The sequence below is a fragment of the Diorhabda carinulata genome, chromosome 4 (assembly GCF_026250575.1).
Source record: "Diorhabda carinulata isolate Delta chromosome 4, icDioCari1.1, whole genome shotgun sequence".
In the NCBI taxonomy this organism is placed as follows: domain Eukaryota; kingdom Metazoa; phylum Arthropoda; class Insecta; order Coleoptera; family Chrysomelidae; genus Diorhabda; species Diorhabda carinulata.
The window spans coordinates 11,883,216-11,904,391 of NC_079463.1; the positions used below are offsets into that span (position 1 = coordinate 11,883,216).

The following is a 21,176-nucleotide window of genomic DNA, read 5'->3' on the forward strand; positions in this document are numbered from 1 at the left end:
AGTCACTAGTAACCTAATTACTTTGCCAAACAATTTAAAAAAAAAATAAATAGACGACACTTGTAAATTGTGACCCAAGCAGAAGCTCGAAAATAAATAAAATTAGATGATATAATGATGATAGTCAGGTATAATATACAGGTTGTTTCGGGACTTCGGGAGTGAGTAAATGACGTGAAACTAATGCTGCGACAAACAAATTTTCTTATACGAGTTACAGGCGTTTAAACTTGCGGACCATCCTTTAAGTCTGGCACAAGATTTTCTACATTTGGCTGATGCCATCGACTAAAATAAGCCTATAAACTCGTTCTAATTGATTTCACGAAATATCGATAAAATAATACTAGCAGTGAAAAAGCTAGCAGGGTCTATAAAAGCCTTGAAAACCGGAAAAAGACGGTAATTTCGCAGAACTATGGAAAACCTGGTATTCGACGAGAATTTTCTAATAAACCGGGAATTTTAAGTAACTTTTTGTGAGATAAATAGGCAAGTTTGTGTTGGTATAGCTGAAAAAAATGTTGCTGTTTATCAAAAAATTCATTCACTATATCCGCACTTGAAAAAAATCATATTTTCTCTGCAAAAACGTGTTTTAAAACCGTGTAAAAGTCTTTGGAGATTAAACCAATATTGGCTGAAGTAGCATTCTTTCAGTTCTTATCCCAAGAAATAGAACCATTCCTTGGAACTTTTTGAAATGATTGACCTTTAACTCGATTTCTTTATGAAGACCTGATTTCGGTTCTGAATAACTTAATGAGACATTTTCAACGAAGATGAAATGGTTTATTCTGCAACCGTTAAAAAAGTGGAAGATATCGATTTAGAGTATGGTTAGGCACTTCTTTGGTTGATAGTATTCTGTTGAAAAGCTTTGTAAGTTCTACCATTAGTTGCTGTCCTCCGTATTTCAATAACTCATTTGGTATGTTATCTAATCCAGGTGCTTTCCTGTTTTTGATCTTTTTTGCGTGCTCTATCGTTACTTCTCCTGATATCTCGAGGGGTTCATTGTTTTCTTCATCGTCTTCTTCATCTTCGTACAGTTGTTCGAAATAAGTTTTTCAATGGGACTCGTCAAGCTGTTGTGTCTGTGTGTATTCTACTATTTTATGTCTTCTCCTTCTTAGCATTCTCCATACCTTTTTTGTGCTCCGTATAGGTTATGTTCCATTTCGGAGGTAAAGTTTTCCCAGAAGCTTCGTTTTATGTTTCTGATTTCTGTGTTAACTCTATTTCTTGTTTGAATGTAGTGGTTCTTTTCTTCGGGTGTTTTGTTGCTCCTATATCTTAAATATGCCTCCCGTTTTTCCTTGGCAAAAGCTTTCACTTCCGGTGTATACCATTGTTTCCTTCGACTGTTTTTCCTCACTCCTACTTTCCTTAGGCCTAGCGCCTCAATAGCTGCGTCGGTAATATTCGTTTTTATCTTTTTCGAACACGTCTCTGTGTCGTCCTGTTCTTTAATGTTGTTTGCTTCGATTTTTTGAGTTAGACGAGTTTGGTATAGGGCTTTTGTTGTTGGGTACCTAATAGATTCTATGTTGAGCTTATCTTTAAGGCGGATTCACACCAACGGGCACAGTCAGATTAGGTCACGGTCAGAAACAGTCAAGTCAAGATCACTGACTCGGGATCTCAATGAGAGTGTTCTCACTGGCGGGCTCGGTACGGTAGTTAAACGAGTTGTCTGGTTTCTTCTTCTTCGGTATGTTTAGTAGTTTACAAACAACTAGGAAATGGTCAGATCCTATATTCGCAGAAGTCACGCTTTTTGGATTTGAAAAACAATATTAATTTTCAGTACGAGTGAGAAATGAAATAATAAAAAGGTAAGTGAAAATAAATTCTGAAAGAGTCAGTCAACTGTATTAGTTATAAACTATATTTAAATGAAATTTGGAGGTACTTAACGTTCCTTACATTAAGTTCGGATGCAATCGTTGTCCTTTAATTTTCATATAGTTCGGATCAATTGTATTATATAACACTGGGTGGCTTCGCACTAGTTCAATCAATTTTTCTTCATGAGATTACATTTTTTCTGTAGGCAACTGTGCAAGTGTGACGCAGTTTCTGTGTGACATTCACGAGTGCCACATTGGCCACGTCCATCGCAACTCTGCCTCTCAATTCGCGTGGTCCCTTTAGACTACAAGAAACTGCTGCCTGCACGTGTTGATTGCGTCTCAACTTGCGCCCGGCCTTAATAAGATAAAAAAACAATTCCAGTGATAGAGTAGATGATTTTTGGATGAAAATGATCGAAAACAGTAGTTTATAGAAAGTGGTGCAACTTTTAATAATTTGTCACGGCAATGCGACAGCTGAGAGAGGATTTTCTGTCAGGAGATTTTGATTGAAAATTTGGAAGAAGAATTACGTATAGACCAAAGATTAGTGTACGATTCTCTATTAAAAATTGATGTATTGAATAATGTAGATATTTCAAAATCTATGTTACCCTCTACGAGGATGTATTGTTATCTAGTTAGCCTAGACCAGTTTCATGCTTAAACAAAATATTGCGTTACCATAGCAACATACAATAACTTATTAGAAGTGTCAGTGTAAAGTTTGACGTCGAAAAAGTAAATCAGAGTTACGCAATGAATTAAAAGAAAAAAGATGTTCATCGAAATTGCGAAAATCGAAAAATTGGAGTATGGAGCCATCATCAAGTACCTGTATTTAAAAGGGTTAAGAGTTAAGCAGATTTACGAAGATATGTGCAATACCCTTGGTGATCAATTTTCTTCGTATGCGATAGTGAAAAATTAGACTGCAAGCTTCAAAAGAGGTTAGACCAGATGTTGACCGATCGGGAAGGCAAGTTTCTGTGTTATTCCCCGAAAATATCAATGTAGTTCATGACATGATTATATCAGACCGTCGAATTGGTCTAAAACGGATATCTGAAGCACTGAATATTTCATACGAACGCGTTCATCATATACTTCACGTCCATTTGGACATGAGAAAAATTGCTGCAAAATGAATCCCCAAATTTTTGAATGTTGACCAAAAACGTGCAAGGGTAGAAGTAGAATCAACGAAAATTGGATTTTCAATTTTTACTAGTGATTATGAACAGAATAAAGTTATTGAATGAACTTTTTCAATAAAATTTAATAACACATCGCTGCGATTAATTTAAATTCATATCTGGAAAACGTAAAATATACAGAATATTCTAATAAATTACCGATTTGTATAAAGTGTATTTCCCAACTATCCTACCCAGAAACAGTGGCGTAGCTAGGCGTGGGCGATTTGGGCCCACGTCAACAGTTACGCAATTAACGAGAGCTTCCCCATGTTTTAACACGAAGACCAAAAAGCGTATGAGACCTCTAAAGACGGAGCTGATTATATATGTTTTTGGAAAATTTTTTTATTTTATATTATATATTTTACTTTTTTATAGAGACCCTGTAATCAAAATATTTTTAATGTGGCACGTTTGAACGTCAATACAGGAAACACTTAAGATAATATTTGATCTTACCAAGGAAATTCTTTATGAATTTATTTTTAAATACATAGAGGATTAAAATAAAAAATAAATCTGGAAAATATCTTGCGATTATACGTTTCTCTTTTTTGGTGAGGTTACGTTTCAAAATAATATATTTAGTTTATAAATAAACGAATTTTCTAATTGACTGACAAATGAATCATACGGAAAAATTAGTTTAGTTTAAAAATCGATGTACGTCATAGAGCGATTATAAGATCATCATAGCTTTCCTTTCGCAAATGATCTGATTTTTTTCCAATAGAGCTCACCTAATATCACTTTTATATAGTTAGTCAAATGTAATGACAAACTGAGACATTCATTCAGCTCATTGCATTCTAACCCAAAATGAAATTGTCAATACAAAACTGAAATTCCACCAGGAACTAACCAAAAAAACAAACTTCCTCACACTTTTCAGTCATTTGTTAAATGAGTTATTTCCGTAAACCAAAATTTGGTGATGCATCGGTAAGGTGGGAGGTAATTATCTCAATTCATGTGATTTGAGTGAAACTAAAGTGAAAAGATTCCATGCAAAATAATACTACTCATATAGTATATAGGTGTTTCACGCAGGCATTTCGGGTCCATAGCATGGAAGTGGTTCCCTTCCCTTTAAATCACCTCTGCGTACCATATTTTCCTTGGTCTTCTTTTTTTCCTGATCCTCTTTATTCTATGTCCATCATTTTTTGTTGTTGCTCTAAAATCTGGCATTATCTATTCTCTTGGATCTTATCATTTCTGCACCTCGGCCATAATCCCTCCCCCTTTTAACTCCTAGTATTCTTTTGAGTATTTTTCACTCCCATATATCCATTTCGCGTTTCGCCTCCATAGCTCACTGTTGGTTTTAGGGTTTTGTATAGATGTAACTTCCCCTTTCTGGAGATCCCCTTGGCGTCCTTGCTTCCCGATTTACATCCTCGTCACCGTGGTCCTTGATAACCAACCCAAGATATACATAACTTTCTTTAATTTCTATTTCTTATACCTTTCGATATATTAATGCATCTAAATGTTCTTGATTTTACGTCTCTTCTGTTTTAAAACTAGTTTTCTTAATAATTTTTGATAAAATTTGACTTTTCTCTAAGTCTTAATAAAAATATCATATTTTAATAAAGATTTAAAGAAACGTCGAAACGTCAAATTTTATCTTTCTTCCAAAAAGTATTAAAAAGACTAGTTTTGAAACAGAAGAGACCTAAAATCAAGAACATTTAGATGCGTTGTTATACATAACTTTGAGCTAGTTCTAAGCTCATCATTTTTTCTTCATTCAGTTGTATTCACAATCTTCTCATTGCTCTTTTCCTTTGTGGTTTATCATAAACTCCGATTTATCTTCGTTGACTCTGCCATTTCTATGAAAGCTTTGCAGGTTTCCTTGAGCTCGTTTTCCGTCTGCGTATGTCAATAGTTGCGTTGTTCATGTTTTTAGTGTCCCTGTTCTGTTCAAACTAATACTATATTGAACAGCGTAGTGGATAAAGGATCTCCCTGTTTTTAGTCCTATATGGGTCTGGAAACATTTCGATATTCTTTGATTTGCCTTTACCTTCGTTTTTGTATGTTCGAGTGTCATTTGCGTAAGACTTTAAACTTTTTTGGAATACCAAGATCGTTCATAATGTACAATAGGTTTCTGTTCACATTATCGTAAGCTCTATGGAAACCTATGAAGACTGAATAAATTGGCATACCCATATCTTCCAGATCCAAACCCGCATTGGTAGTCTCCGAATAAGTTTTCTACAAATATTCTCAAAATTTTATCTATAGCCTTAGTCAAAATTTTGTAGGTTGTATCTATACCTCTGTAGTTTCTGCTTTCATATCTTTTTCCTTTCTTGTATATTGGTGCCATTATTTTTCACGTTTCTGGTATTGTCTTCCGATATTCTTATCCCCTGAAATATTTATAGTATTTCCTCCTTTGTTGGAGGCAATACATTTTCCAATATATTATTCCAATCTTGAGTTGTAAGCTCCTTCCATTGTCCACCTTCGTTTACTGCGTATTATTATTTACCCTTTCTTATTTTTTATATACATAGTGCCCTTTATTGTATTTCATTTTTTTATAGAAATTCTTCGTTTCTTTGTTTAGAAAACTTTCTTCAATGCGTCTAATTCTGCTCTCTATTCCTTTGCGTTTCTTTGCTTTACACGTCTTCTTCATGATACTACTCATATTTGAAGAAATATTGGGTAGGATATACTGAAAATTAGAGAAACAATAGTTTTTACAAAATGCAGCTGTTTCTTGTTAAATGAATTTTGTTTATATAAAAATCTTATTTATATTTGATTGACCTTGTACTGTATTATATACGATTCTACGATTTTACAGCCAAATGGAATCAATTCGTTAATAAATATATGAGAGCGTGTTGGTACACGTCGATTTATTCCTTATTTTATATGCAGCCCCCTGTATATTATCAGTTTTTTGGCATGTTCAGAATATTCTAGACATAATAATTCATGTACAATGTCCTATATCTATCTTCAACTGTTTCGGAAATTCCAGTTTTTTCAGATTTTCAAGTAGCGACCCTATACGAGGGTTGGTACTTAAGTTTCGAGATAGACAAATAAAAACAAATATTTATAATTGTTTTTCAAAATATTCTCCATTATGATTAATAAATACACTTTGGCATGCGTTTGAACCAATTGTCGAAGAATTTTTTCCGTTCCGATTAAGGTACCTCCAAAACGTGTGATTTGATCGCATCAACCGCTTCTTCAGGTGTAGAAAAACGTTGACGTCGCAATATATTTAACAAGGACTGTACTGACTATTCAAAAACGGTTTTGTTTGAACCGATGTGTGAGAGCTCGCATTTTCGTGGTTGAGAATGATTCTGCGATTGGTTTCCCAGTTTTTTTCTTCTGGTAATCAAATGCCGTTGTACCATTCATAATTGACCGTACTACGTGCTAATTATTTCGAAAAAACAGGCGACCATTTGTTTCGAAAAAAAGCCATTTATTTATCAACGAATTTATCCCATTTGGCTGCTCCACACTGTATAGTAATTATTTTCATTTCATAATCATGGTTCATTTCTCATTGAAAAAATATTTATCTTATTAATATTAAATTAATCTATTAATGTTGTGAGAATTTCTTTCAATTATTTGTTTTTTTTTTGTTACAGAACTTCCTGCGGAAGAAGGTAAGTGGTTTTTAGGATAATAATATGCTGATTTTAACCTAAACTAGTAATAGACTGTTCAAAATTCATGAAAAATTACTTTGAAATCGTTTGAAATTTAATACAACTTGATTATTTGTAACATTTGTGACTTTTTTGGCCTACAAACTCCAATTTGTAACAAGAAATCCATTTCGACTACCGTGTGGTGTCTGATTGATTTTCGTGGTTACTAAACGGCATACATTGAGGTTAAATAACCTCAAATACTTATGCGAAGTTGTCAGACGATTATTATTATCATCATCAAAAATGTCTTTATTAACTGTTATAATATGTTCCCTGATTACAAATCATCTAAAAGATATCTATAAAATTATTTGGCCGATGTTCTGGCGATTCTTGGATGATTTGTGTATATCTGGAAGTGTTATTGGGGCTTCTTGCATACGAGACATTATCCACAAATTTACAATTACTCTGTCCCCGAAATATAGTTGTGACTTCTAGAATCTTTCGGCTGAGTTATCACTGAAGAGAAGCTGAAAAACAGGGTTTCAAACGATATTGTTTGTGGTAGATTGTGTGGAAACCTTCAAACCATCTAACATCAACCATGTAACTCTTGCAATTTATCGCATATTCAAATATCGATCGATCAAATCTAACTTTTGAGTTAATTTGGCATCCAAAAAATTCGTGTTCCTACAGGTAACATACCATTGAAATGACGTGGTTTGTTCAAATTTTGACAGTTGTAAAATGACTCATATCTGTTGTTAGGAGAAGCGTTGCCCTTTAAATTAAAAGCTGATAAATTAGAAAAAAAACAACGGAATTTCTCGTCTTCCATAAAATATTGGTATTTGAATGTGCATTATCTTTTTGGTCGAATCGAACAACGAACAGAGCCAAGCATAGAACCAAGCATCGCTACGAACATTTTCATAATCTTTCTATGTAATCCTTGCTGGTTAGCAACAGGATGCAACGCTGGACAATGACAGAAGCTCGGCTCGGCAAAAAACTCGAAGCGAATTCAATTTCCTTTCTCTCTCTCGTTTATTTTTATTCCAAAGAATGTTTATTTACATTTCTTGTTAACTTTACAAAGATTCTTCTCCAATGTTGTCTCTAGTCCTCCAGAAGGGTATTTTATGATATTTTTTGTTAGTTTATTAGTTATCTCATCTACCCATGTTCTTCGCTATTTCTACCTAATGGTCTCAATCGATTTGGGAACTGATTGTAGAAGAGCTCGACGCTTTAATTTGCTCTTGGCTATCTCACATTATTATTATACACTTTTTAAATGTGTTAGGGACTTTTCACAATAGCGTTTGGTACCATATCCTGTTCACTTGGTACAAAATTATTTCCATAATCATTGTAAGACATGTTTCCATTGCTTCTGAATTCTGAAGAGGATGCCTATTGTCCTTGATCTGGCTAGACTGCTCCAAGCAATTACTCCGTACGTGATAAAAGTGTACGAAATTTCTGTACATTATTAGAGCCATTTTTTGCTTCTGGTTGTCTCCTTTCCATGTTTATGTCTTATTCTTTCTGATACACTGTATGTCGTGCTCTGGTACAAAATGATTTCCATAGTCATTGTACGTCATGTTTCCATTGTGTTCCATGATGTACGAGGCTTCTGCATATTTTTCAGTTTGGATTATCTTCTTTTTTATCGGATTTTATAGGTTAGAAATTGAATTTATTCTTCTTAGGGAAGGCAAACTTGATGAATTTGGGGGAAAAATAATCCATCTTTATATAATAGATTTTTATATTGTTTAGCTCAATAATGTAGATTAATTCAGCTTTTATTACGATAAGATTTTATTTAATATTGTTTTTCATCTTCATTATCATTTTTTTTAATTCGGCTTGTTTTGATACTGGTCAATTTTGATTTTAAAGTTTATTACAGTGGATTGTGTAAATTGAAATTCCCTTGTTCGGAAATAATTTTTTATTTTCTAATATCTTATAGTCGACGCCCAATATGGGATTGTAAAGTTTTATTTGCCCATTTTTCCTTTCAGGCAAATCCATATGGCAATTAGTTCTAGAACAATTCGATGATCTACTAGTCAAGATTTTATTATTAGCTGCTATAATTTCTTTTGTAAGTATTATTTTTATTAATTTAAATAATTTCGTTTTTTACTGTATCATTTTATATCGTGAATGTGAATAATGGGGTTAGGGGTAGATGGGTAAAAGTATTTTATTATATTTTTCTATCGCAATGAAACAAAAATTCATTTCTTTCAAAAATAGAAACACAAACGAATATACACAAAATAAATTTTTTCAATAAATTTTTCTTACAGTTGTTTTCAGAAGCTTCGTTAGAACTTCTTTTTCTTTTTTTTTCCGAATAATTGCTTTCAATATTTCTGCATTCTCTTTGGTTCACTTGTGAGCATCTTTAGAAACACTCAAAAGCTCATTTTCATCTTAATGGACACGTCAACAAGCAAAATTACCGCTACTGGAGCGTAACCAATCCAAAACACAAACATCAGAAACTACTACATTCCCCTGAAGTGTCCGTATGGACTGCGATGTCAGCTCGAGGAATTATAGGCTCCCTACTTTTTTGAAGACGAAAGATGACTTCTTCGTGTTTGAACTAAAAAACTTTAAAAGTTATTAACAAAAAAATGGTTCCACCAGGGCAAATTGTTCTACAAGATAGGTGACATAAGTTGGCATCGACGCAGTCCCGATTTAACACCTATGGACTTTTTACCGTGAGATTATGTGAAATCTGAAGTTTACGCCAACAAATCTACTTCCCTGGTACAATTTTAAAAAATATCCGTCACGAAATGGCTTACGGAGAAAACCGGCCGACCCGTCATAGGCAATTTTAGTGCTCGATTAAATGAATGAGGACTTTCTTTTGAGGCACCTACTATTAAGAAGTTATCTTATGTTATTTGCAATGTTTATCTCTGAAAGAAGTTAAGTCACCTATATATAACGCCTTGTAATCTTTTGAACTCCTGTTAGACTTTTAGTTATTTTTTCAAAATTTGTCCAAAATTTTCGTTAGAAATGTCGTTCTTTTTTCTTTTTTGTTTTCGAAAAATTGCTTCCAAATATTTTTGTTTTTTCTTGGTTTACTTAAACGTATCTTTAGAAACACTTCCTGCTGTTTTTTTACTAATTCTTCGACATTTACCTCGCCTGAATCAGCGCACTTGTTTAGATCTGTCCAAATGTTTCTCCATACCTCTTCCAAATATTTATTTAGTTCACTTCATTCCAAGAAGTTTTGTTTTCCACAGTGTTCGTCATATTGTAGTTTTTCGAAACTTTACCTTTACCTTTACCTTTATATGTATATGTATATGGATATTGGGGTGTCATATACACTGCGTCACAAAGGAGCTACCCTTTCTTGCTTCGATACTGGGAAACCCAGTGTTTAAAGCTGATCTGTTAATCTCACTCCAATTGCATTTGGTGATGATACAATGTATATGTATATATATAGATTTGGGGTCTCGTATACACTGCGACCCAAAGTATCTATTGTGTCCCCCTATCTTGCTGCGTTACTTGGGAACCCAGTGTTTACAGCTAATCCAACAATTCCTAAAAAGTCTAGAACGTGGGATGCCTTTAATTGCCAGAGATCTTCGTCTTCTATTTCATACGCACCCAGGTGTAGTGCTCTGGAGTTTCTTTTAGAGTTTCATACTTTGAGAGAATGTGGATAGAGGTTTCGTCTTCTATGCAACAAAATCTGCACGCCGCCTTATCTGCAAGGTCTACCGTCTTCAGTTGTTTGTTGAGGTGACAGTGTTCCGATAAAACTCCTGTTAGTATTCGTAGATTGTTCTTAGGCTGATACATTCGGCAGATCTACTCTGGTTATAGTTTCCCAGAAGAGTCGTTGACTGCCCTCCCTCTAGGTTGTCCCAATAATTGGTTTTGCTCCTATCTACCTTCTTTTCCATTGTTCTCTAGCTGATACCACAGAAGGATTCAGGTCCCATGAAGTGCTTGTCTACCCTCGCTTTAGTGAGCTCATCAGCTGTTTCATTTTCACTCCGGTGTGTCCCGGAATCTTTTGTAAGGTATCTTCAATTTTCTTGCCTAGCTCATTTAATTTTTCCAGGCGATCCCAAACAAATTTGGATCTTATGATCTGGATGGAGCTTAAAGCTCTAATGGCTGCTTTCCAGTACTATGTGGAAAGGTGGGAGATTTAGAATCACTTGTAGTGCAGCTGTTGGGCTTGATTTCATGGCCCCGGTTTTTTGATAGATACATTAATGTAGATAAATTTTTGGTTTTTAACTTTTTTAGCATCCTCTAAAATTTATCTTCAATTTAACTTATCGGAAAGTCTGATGAAAATTAATTGAATTATTATTCCGGTCATCTCCAAATAACTCAATTAACCTCCTGATAACTAATATTACATTTGAAAATGAAATGATAAAACTACGTAGTGATAATTCTAATTTAAAAATAGAACAAAGAATACCGACTATGCCTGCACACTTAAAATAACATAAAAAGTAAACTTTCTGGAAATACTTATAATATAAAACATTTGTGAGCAAAATGATTCTGGTTAATGTTAAATGAATTGGTATTGGTTGGAACAGTTTCTTTTTTCCATTGTATACGGGTTGACCAATAAATTTAGAAAATAACCCTGTCTCTCATATGGTGAGAAAACGAATTATCGTTCGATCTACCAGTAGTTATTGAAATACGTTGAATTTTATTTCAAATATTGCTTAAAGAAAAAATCGATTACGTATATCGATTAATCTATAATTGAGAAATTTAACGAATTATCAAAATCAACTGATGCTCATTTAAAAATAGCCACCGTGGGATGAACAAAAGCTTCTGCGAGCAAATTTATTGGCTTTGTGATATTCATTTAAAAATGGCCACCGTGAGGTAAACAAAAGCTTCTGTGAGCAGTTTTATTAGCTCTGTGATGCTTATTCAACAATGGCCACCTTTGGGTAAACAAAGGCTCTTTTGAAAAGATTCATTAGCTTTGTAAAGTTGCTTTATGATTCTCATTTGGAAGTGGCCACCGAGGAGTAAACCAAGGCTTTTGTAAATAGATTTATTGGCTTTGTGAAGTTGCTTTGTGATGCCTATTTATAAATTACGACCGTGAGGTAAAGCTTTTGTGAGCAGTTTTATCAGCTTTGTGATGTTGTTTTGTGATGCTCATTTAAAAATGTCCACCATGGGGTAAACAAAAGTTTTTTTAAACATATTCATTAGATTTGTGAAGTTGCTTTATGATTCCCATTTGGAATCCTTGGGTAAAAAAAGCTGTGAGCAGTTTTATTATCTTTGTGATATCCACTTAAAAATCCCCATCACAATCGACCTCCAAGACCACTAAGTGATTCGTACCATCAAATCAAACAACTCCGCTGCCAAAGACACCCATCTTACCCCATGGCTCACCGATAGACGGTCCCTCGCCTCAAAGCATAAGAGGAAACTCCCCTATCCTCCTCTGCGACTGCTAACAACAACACACAATTACCTCCTTTAAATCTTTCTCAACTTCCTAGACAATTTTCCTATTTTCATCGGAGAAAACCCTACCAAATAAACTTCGTCGATCGTCGTTGATGCAGGTTCTTAGCGGTTTCCCTGTAACCTGGTGAACCGGTTCTCCAGCCAAATAGCCGACGATAGGGAATAATGCAGCCGTAGCTGTTGCCGCTCGCCCCCCATTCAAAATAAAAAAAATTCGGAATATCAAAAATATTAAAAACAAACAGAAAAACAAAAAAAAATCTTACAAAATGTGCTTAAACCGAGAAGAGCCGTTATTGCTTACATCAACGCTGTCTTTTCGTCTTCTTCTGGCCAATTGTCCTTCGCTTCTCAGCTAGCACAACCCCAGCTCTGCAGAGGAGCAACTCCTATATCAGGGCCAACTCCAACAAACCTCCTTCCTATAAAAAATTGTCTTACCTTAAAACTAACCAACGAATTTCCCTCTCTCTTTCTAAAATATTGACTCTCGATTCCACGGTCACACGAAATTTACAGGTTAGTGTTTTCTTAGTTTATTGATGTTGGAAATGGTTACCATCAAATGTACAATTAAAATAGATTGTTTATTTAGATTGTTTTGTATGAAGTATTCGATTTTAGTAATAATAAAAACCATGAACACGTCTGCATCGAGTTTGTGCATAATTTGTAGATAATAAAATTCGATTGTTTATTTCGATCCCTCGCTCATTCAAAATTTATCCGTACAATTATTCCTAAGTAATCTCGTTTTGATAAAAAAAAAACGTTTTATATACAGAATGGAATCTGGTTTACACTTTATTGACGTATATTCCGAGAATTTAAGATCGTTTTCGAATATTTATTAACAAAACAATAAATAAAAACCACAGATTTCGAATTAGTACATAAACTGACATATACGAGGTGTGGCTGTTAAATTACTTTATTTATTCATTTTAGAAAGCTTCATGGTATTGTTACTAAATACTTTTTCACACATCTAAGAGTATATATTTAATGTAATGCTTTTTTAATTAATTGATCCGATTTCTATTCGTAGGGTGCATTTATAAACACACTCTCTTACGTTCTAATTTATTTAAATACACTACACTAACTTATCATAATATAATTCACTCAACGAACTTAAATAATTTATTTAAATTCTCCGATTACTTTCATTCTGTTCACTACGACTATTTTAAACTGAACTAAACTGCATTAAAGAAACTCCTTATATATATCCCAAAAAAATTCTAAAAGTTCTAGAAAATTAAGAAACAAATCAAATAAGTAAATAGACCTTCCTAGAAATCATTCGAAAGAAACAATGTAAATAAACCGCCGGCTTTAATAAAAAGTTATATAAAAAGCAAATATCAAAGCCGGTCCGCCGAATTTTAGAATTTCATTATAGCCGCACAGGGTCGGCTTAAGGACCCATTTCGCGAACTTGTTCGTAATAATAGAAATGCAAAATTCAAACTGTACCGTTTGTATTTTTTATTACAAAACCCATATTGAATCTGCAAATTAGGAAATTTGGAGTCCAATATCTAGTACAAGGATAGTCTAAGTACCTTGAAGACGATAATTTGGTAATAGAAACGCACGTCAGACAGTATAATTATTACTATTGTTGTATATGTAATAAACAGTGTGTTCAGTATGAATATCACTAACAGTTTTAAATATTCAAACTCAGCCTTGAGTTACAAACATTAATAGCGTGAGAATTGTCAACATTTTATTTCTTTATTAACATCATATGCCCATGAAACCAGCCATAACGTGTTATCTACAATTGATAGGGATAGAATTTAATTTCTCAAATTTCTTTGGCGAATACAAGGGGTCTCGAAAGAAAGTATGAGAAAAAGAGGTATGGGAGAACATTTGCAGATCTAAGAAAGGGAGGTGACATTCTAGGGTTATAAATAAAATAAATAGTGGAAAAATTAGCGGAATAAAACGATTTAGACGAGGTAAATGTGGAAGATGTCGAAGAAAAAAGTTCAAAAAACAACAGGAAGTGGTTTAAAGATGCGCTCAAGTGAACCAACACTGACTTATTGAAAGCTATGATTCGGTAAAAAAAGAAAAAGAAGTTTCATTGGCACTACAAAGCGTTATAGGCGATTTAAAAACTTCGTGCCGAGTTAAAAAAATGCAAATTACATTAGATACCTTCCTCATAATAGGTATCTCAAGAGAAAGTTCAAATTTATGGCTGCCAAGAAAAAGTACATAGGTATTAAATCTGTGTGGACGCCAATTTATGCCACATGTCCTGGAGATCAATTTGCCATGAAAAATTTTATGAATTCGTGGCAGTGATTTATTGGAAGTGTGATGTTGGAACCATGTTCTTTGGTGATAACCATTAAAGTTTTGCATTCACTCTAACTGTGCGTCCCCTTTCATCTTTAAAAATGTAAGTGCCTTTAATTCTTCGCGCTGATATCGCAGTCCATACAGACACTTCAGGCGAATTTAGTAGTTTCTGATGTTTTTATTTTAGATTGGTTGCGCTCTAGTAGCAGAAATTTTGCTTATTGGCGTGCTCTTCATCTTTGTAAACGTTCGCGCTCAATCATCTGGTTTACGAAGTCAAGTCTACGACCAGTATCCTGGGGCTTCAACTCTCGCACCAACTGAATTTTGTAAAGATTGCAGCCCCAGATCTCTGTGTAAAATGTGGAATAATGATGATTTATGAACGTCTAAAGCAACAGCACGCTTCCGAATAGACAAGTCGGGCTCGTCTTGAACAGACTCAAGTAATACTACGTTTTCGAACGACCTGGGGTTTTACTTAATTCACTAGAAACTATAATAATTATAATAACTACTTATATAATTAATATTCACTACTTTTATAATTGATTTAAATTTACCGGTTACTTTTTACTATTTTGTTCCATTCACTATGACTTTGAATTATATACTGACTTCTCGCTGTTAAAAATGCACTAATTTATATCTAAAAGAAGTTTTCGAATAATTCTAGAAGGTAACCAAACAAATAAAAAGGTCTTTCTAGAAACTGGTTATTAAAAACAAATCGCCGCTCTGATAAAAGCCTGTATAAAAACATCAAACGAATTCCGCGTACCGGCGCGTTCGCTGAACTTTAAATTCTTATATCATAAGCGCACATGACCGGCCTCGCGGTCCATGTCGTAGATGAGTTCGTAACAATGAGGTCTCTTTAAACTTTTCGATCCATTTTTCATTCAGTCTAGCGCCTGGCGTATCATTTAAGTGAATATTGCCGAATTATCGTTTTTATGTTCGTTCCCGAGAAACGTTCCATAGCGACTAAATTCCCAAGAACGAAGCTACCGATTGACATAACTGCCGCGCCCCTTTCAATAGCTGAGTTCACGCAATAAACAATATATAGGTGAACAATATTTTAGAGACACCTTGTATTTAAGAGAATTCTTGTGTTTTTCTTTGGCCGGGTTAATTTATTTTTGGTTTTATTTCAGGTATTAGCTTTATTTGAAGAACATGATGGCGCTTTCACTGCATTCGTAGAACCCTTTGTAATTCTATTAATTCTTATAGCAAACGCAGTAGTAGGTGTTTGGCAGGTACGTGATATTCAAAATCTATAAATTCCAAGAGTAAATTTTTACTAATATTTGCATAATTGATAAAATTTAACGTAGTAAGGGAAATTTTAATGCTTAGTTCTATGTTACTAATAATCGAGTGAGTATTTAACGTCGAGAAAGAAGAATTAGGTACATTGAGGTGAAACAACTAAAAGGGACACAAGAGGTAATGGTGGCAGATGAGAAGAAGAGGTAGACCGAGAAGTTGGTCTTTCTTCTCGGTCTACCAAATGGAATCTATGGGAAACAAAATGGGACAAAGGAAGTGATGGAAGCAGAAGAGGTAGACCGAGAAGAAAGAGCAAATAAACCAAATAAAAGATAAGTAATGGAATGATTTAAATTGGTAATGGAAAGATTAGAAGAAAAATATCATTGGGTGAAAGAAGAAATCCTCTTTTGACATTTAAAGACATAGAAGGACGGTTTAAAGTACAAAATATGTTGGAAGATATGAAGATTTTTTAACAGTGAAACATGACAAATGGAGCTTCTAATCATGGTTTCTTCGAATTAATGCGATAAATTTCGAAATCTATGGGAAACAAAATGGTACAAAGGAAGTGATGGAAGCGGAAGAGTTAGATCGAGAAGAAAGAGCAAATAAACTAAATAGAAAATAAGTAATGGAATGATTTAAATTGATAATGAAAACATAGACGGACAGTTTAAAGTATAAAATATGATGGTAGATAGGAAGAAAATTTTTTAAAATGCTTACATCGAATTCCCCACGTTTCATAAAAGTTTTTTCCAGTACTATAGACTCCCTGTACTATTCTAACAGTGAAACATGACAAATGAGACTTCTAATCATGGTTCCTTTTAATTAATGCAATAAATTTCCAAAGTTATATTAATTTTTTAATTATTTATGATAAAGTTATAGTTTTTTCTCTTTAAATCGTTTAGTCAGTCATAAAAACCATTTGCAAAACACCACAAGACATCGAAAACTTGAAAAGGAATTGACTAGCTGATCTCAGAAATGATTAAAGGGGTCTGATCAATGGAGAAGACCTCACCTACTCCGAAGCCGACCAATATACTTGTATATTATATTTATTATATGTATACGTATTATACTTAGTAATTTTATAAGCTGAAAAAAAGATTTGAACAGATTTTATAGTGTTAAAAATTTTCGTTTTATGTTTTAGGAACGAAATGCGGAATCGGCCATCGAAGCACTCAAAGAATACGAACCGGAAATGGGTAAAGTTGTTCGACAAGACAAATCCGGTATCCAGAAAATCAGGGCAAGAGAAATAGTACCCGGTGACGTAGTAGAAATTTCTGTAGGAGATAAAATTCCCGCCGATATCCGTATCATCAAAATCTACTCTACTACACTCCGTATCGATCAGTCTATATTGACCGGAGAATCGGTATCAGTAATTAAACACACCGATCCGATACCAGATCCTAGGGCAGTAAATCAAGACAAGAAAAACATCCTGTTTTCCGGTACTAACGTAGCCGCCGGTAAAGCTCGAGGCGTCGTCATCGGAACCGGTCTCAATACCGCCATCGGTAAAATCAGAACGGAAATGTCGGAAACCGAAGAAATCAAAACTCCCCTACAACAAAAATTGGACGAATTCGGCGAGCAATTATCTAAAGTAATCTCGGTTATATGCGTCGCCGTATGGGCCATTAACATCGGTCATTTCAACGATCCAGCTCACGGGGGCTCATGGATTAAAGGCGCCGTCTATTATTTCAAAATAGCCGTAGCTTTAGCCGTAGCCGCTATACCCGAAGGTCTTCCTGCCGTAATCACGACTTGTCTCGCTTTGGGTACCCGTCGTATGGCGAAGAAAAACGCCATCGTTAGATCATTACCTTCCGTAGAAACTCTAGGTTGTACTTCGGTTATTTGTTCCGATAAAACTGGTACTCTTACTACTAATCAAATGTCCGTAGCTAGGATGTTTATATTCGAAAAAGTCGAAGGTAACGACAGCAGTTTCCACGAGTTCGAAATCACCGGTTCAACTTACGAACCTATTGGAGAAATATTCCTCAAAGGACAGAAAGTTAAATGTTCGGAATTCGAAGCCCTCCAAGAAATTGGTACCATTTGTATAATGTGTAACGATTCCGCTATCGATTTCAACGAATTTAAACAGGCCTTCGAAAAAGTGGGCGAAGCCACCGAAACCGCTCTCATAGTATTAGCGGAAAAGATGAATCCTTTCAATGTCGTCAAAACCGGTGATAGAAGACAAGTTGCCATATGCGTCAGACAAGATATCGAAACTAAATGGAGGAAAGAATTTACTTTGGAATTTTCCCGCGATCGTAAATCCATGTCTTCTTATTGCACACCACTTAAACCGTCTCGCTTGGGAACTGGACCTAAACTATTCGTTAAAGGAGCACCCGAAGGTGTATTAGAAAGGTGTACGCACGCTAGAGTCGGTACTCAAAAAGTACCTCTAACCAGCGCTCTCAAAAAGAAAATTGTGGATCTTACTGCTCAATACGGTTGTGGACGTGATACTCTGCGTTGTCTCGCGTTGGCTACCGCTGATAACCCGATGAAACCGGAAGAAATGGACTTGGGTGATTCCTCGAAATTCTATACCTATGAAGTGAACCTCACTTTCATCGGTGTCGTCGGTATGTTGGATCCCCCGCGTAAGGAAGTATTCGATTCCATCGTTCAATGTCGCGCCGCTGGTATCAGAGTTATTGTCATCACTGGAGATAATAAAGCCACTGCAGAAGCTATCTGTAGACGTATCGGGGTTTTCGGTGAAGATGAAGATACCACCGGGAAATCGTATTCCGGTCGTGAATTCGATGATTTGCCAACGTCGGAACAAAAAGCCGCTTGCGCTAGAGCCAGGTTATTTTCGAGAGTGGAACCCGCTCACAAATCCAAAATCGTGGAATATTTACAAAGCATGAACGAAATATCTGCCATGGTAAGTGATTTTTTTAAAAATTTATTTAATTACCAATAATTCCATTTTTATAGACTGGTGATGGTGTAAACGACGCTCCGGCTTTAAAGAAAGCCGAAATCGGTATCGCCATGGGTTCCGGAACCGCCGTAGCTAAATCTGCGTCTGAAATGGTATTGGCCGATGATAATTTCTCGTCTATTGTCGCAGCAGTTGAAGAAGGACGCGCTATTTACAATAACATGAAACAGTTCATCCGTTATCTGATTTCGTCTAACATCGGTGAAGTGGTGTCAATTTTCTTAACAGCTGCTCTTGGTTAGTATCTTTACTGTTTTTTGTTTGACGATTTTGTGTTATTTTGTTTTGTTGTAGGTCTTCCGGAAGCTCTCATTCCGGTACAACTTTTGTGGGTGAACTTGGTAACTGACGGTCTTCCAGCAACTGCTCTCGGTTTCAATCCACCGGATTTAGATATTATGAAGAAACCTCCGCGTAAAGCCGACGAATCTTTGATATCTGGTTGGTTGTTCTTCAGATATATGGCTATTGGAGGTTACGTAGGTGCTGCCACCGTTGGAGCTGCTGCATGGTGGTTTATGTACAGTCCTGAAGGACCTCAAATGAACTACTACCAATTGGTAAGAGATTGATTTGTTTTAAAATGGAAAGGTTGCGGGAAAAAAAGGAATTGCTTTAGATCTTGCATTTTTTTAAAAGAAAATTTGGATCTCTGTTATCGCTTAATCCAATTTTCATTTTTTGTTGTTTCATCATCTATTATACTAACTTTGGTGTACACCTGATATTATTCAATCATAATTAAGATGGTTTTTTACTGAATATTATATCAGAATCAGAATTATTTGGATTTGAGAAACTAGAAGTGAGCAACAGAATGAAATTTGTAGCTAATTAGTTGCTGAATAATGAACTCTGTTGTTGAAGACGAACAAATTAAAAAAAAACTATCCCAAATTTGAATAGTTGACCACTTGACACTAAAATTTAATTTTTTTTCCCTATAATTAGGAAGTTGGTACAAATCAGTTGCTGAGTTTTGTTACTTACAACGAACAAATTAAAAAAAACATCTCAAAATTGAATAATGGACAATTTGTCATGTGAATATAATTGTTTTTCTTATAATTGGAAAGTTGTTGCTAATTAGTTGTCGAATAGCGGAATTTTGTTCCTTACGACGAACAAATTTTTGAAAAAAATCAGCACAAAATCGACAAAATTTGTTGCTAACTGGTTTATGTATAGTGAATTGTGTTGTTTACGACGCTCAAATTTTGGAAGAAAAGTATTCCAAAAGTGATTAATTAACAGTTTGACATATAAATTTTATTATTTTTGTCATAATTTGTCATTTATTGCTAATTAGTGAGTTGAATAGTGATATTTGTTGCTAACAACGAACGAATTTTAAGGAAAACTATGCCGAAATTGAATAATTGACAACTTGGACATATGAATTCTATTGTTTTCCTTATATTTTGGAATTTGTTACTAATTAGTTGCTGAATATTATTGTTGCTTATGACGAACAAATTGAAAGAAAAACTATCTCATAATTGAATAATTGGCAGCTTGACAAATGGAGTTAATTGTTTTTGCTATAATTTGGAATTTGTTGCTTATTAGTAGCTAAATAATGAATTCTGTTGTTCTGATGAACAAATTGTACAAAAAGTTTCCTTAATTAATTGTATAAGTAACAGTATCATGTGGAATGTCTTATGTTAGTTTTATTGCTTATGTCGACCAAATTTTTTGAAAAACTATCCCAAAATTGTACAAAAAGTGTCCCAAAATTAATTGATTAATCAACATTTTGGCAGTTAAATTTTGATTAATTGACATTTTGTCATATCGGGCTCATATTTATATAACTTTTCCTTTGTTTCGTTAATTGTTTTTTCACTTTTTTCTGCACATTTACCCAATAATGAAAATATTTTTCTTCATATGAGTATTAAAACTAATCTATCCATTAGATTTTCACAAAATTTTGACACATGATATTAGAAACATGAAGAAAACTAACAATGTAATCACCATAGTGAAAGCTTTTCTGAAAACTAATCGTTCTAGTATGTTATATGAAAATTTTTTCAAAAAATATACTCTACTGATTTTGAATCATTGAATGGTCCCTTGAATCATTTTCGAATTCATTTCTAAATTAAAAAAAAATCATTTTTTAAAATTAACGTTCTTTTATTGTTTCCAGACTCATCATTTGCAATGTAGCGGAGGCGGTCCCGAATTCAAAGGTGTGAATTGTAAAGTTTTCAACGATCCCCATCCAATGACCATGGCTCTATCTGTCTTGGTAACAATTGAAATGTTGAACGCCATGAACAGGTATATTTTATTTATTTAAAACTAAATAATTGTTATT

General features: G+C 34.4%; 1 protein-coding gene across 11 annotated transcripts in view; it reads left to right on the forward strand.

The window, feature by feature from the left end:
• Positions 1-21,176, forward strand: part of LOC130893357 (calcium-transporting ATPase sarcoplasmic/endoplasmic reticulum type) — a 47,490-nt gene that overhangs the window by 9,427 nt on the left and 16,887 nt on the right. For all 11 annotated transcript variants that reach the window (XM_057799375.1, XM_057799378.1, XM_057799379.1 and 8 more), the window contains exons 3-9: positions 6,700-6,717; positions 8,748-8,830; positions 15,726-15,830; positions 17,015-18,787; positions 18,841-19,084; positions 19,142-19,407; positions 21,006-21,139. In XM_057799375.1, the coding sequence (XP_057655358.1) occupies positions 6,700-6,717; positions 8,748-8,830; positions 15,726-15,830; positions 17,015-18,787; positions 18,841-19,084; positions 19,142-19,407; positions 21,006-21,139 (2,623 nt within the window). The remainder of the gene's footprint in view (positions 1-6,699; positions 6,718-8,747; positions 8,831-15,725; positions 15,831-17,014; positions 18,788-18,840; positions 19,085-19,141; positions 19,408-21,005; positions 21,140-21,176) is intronic.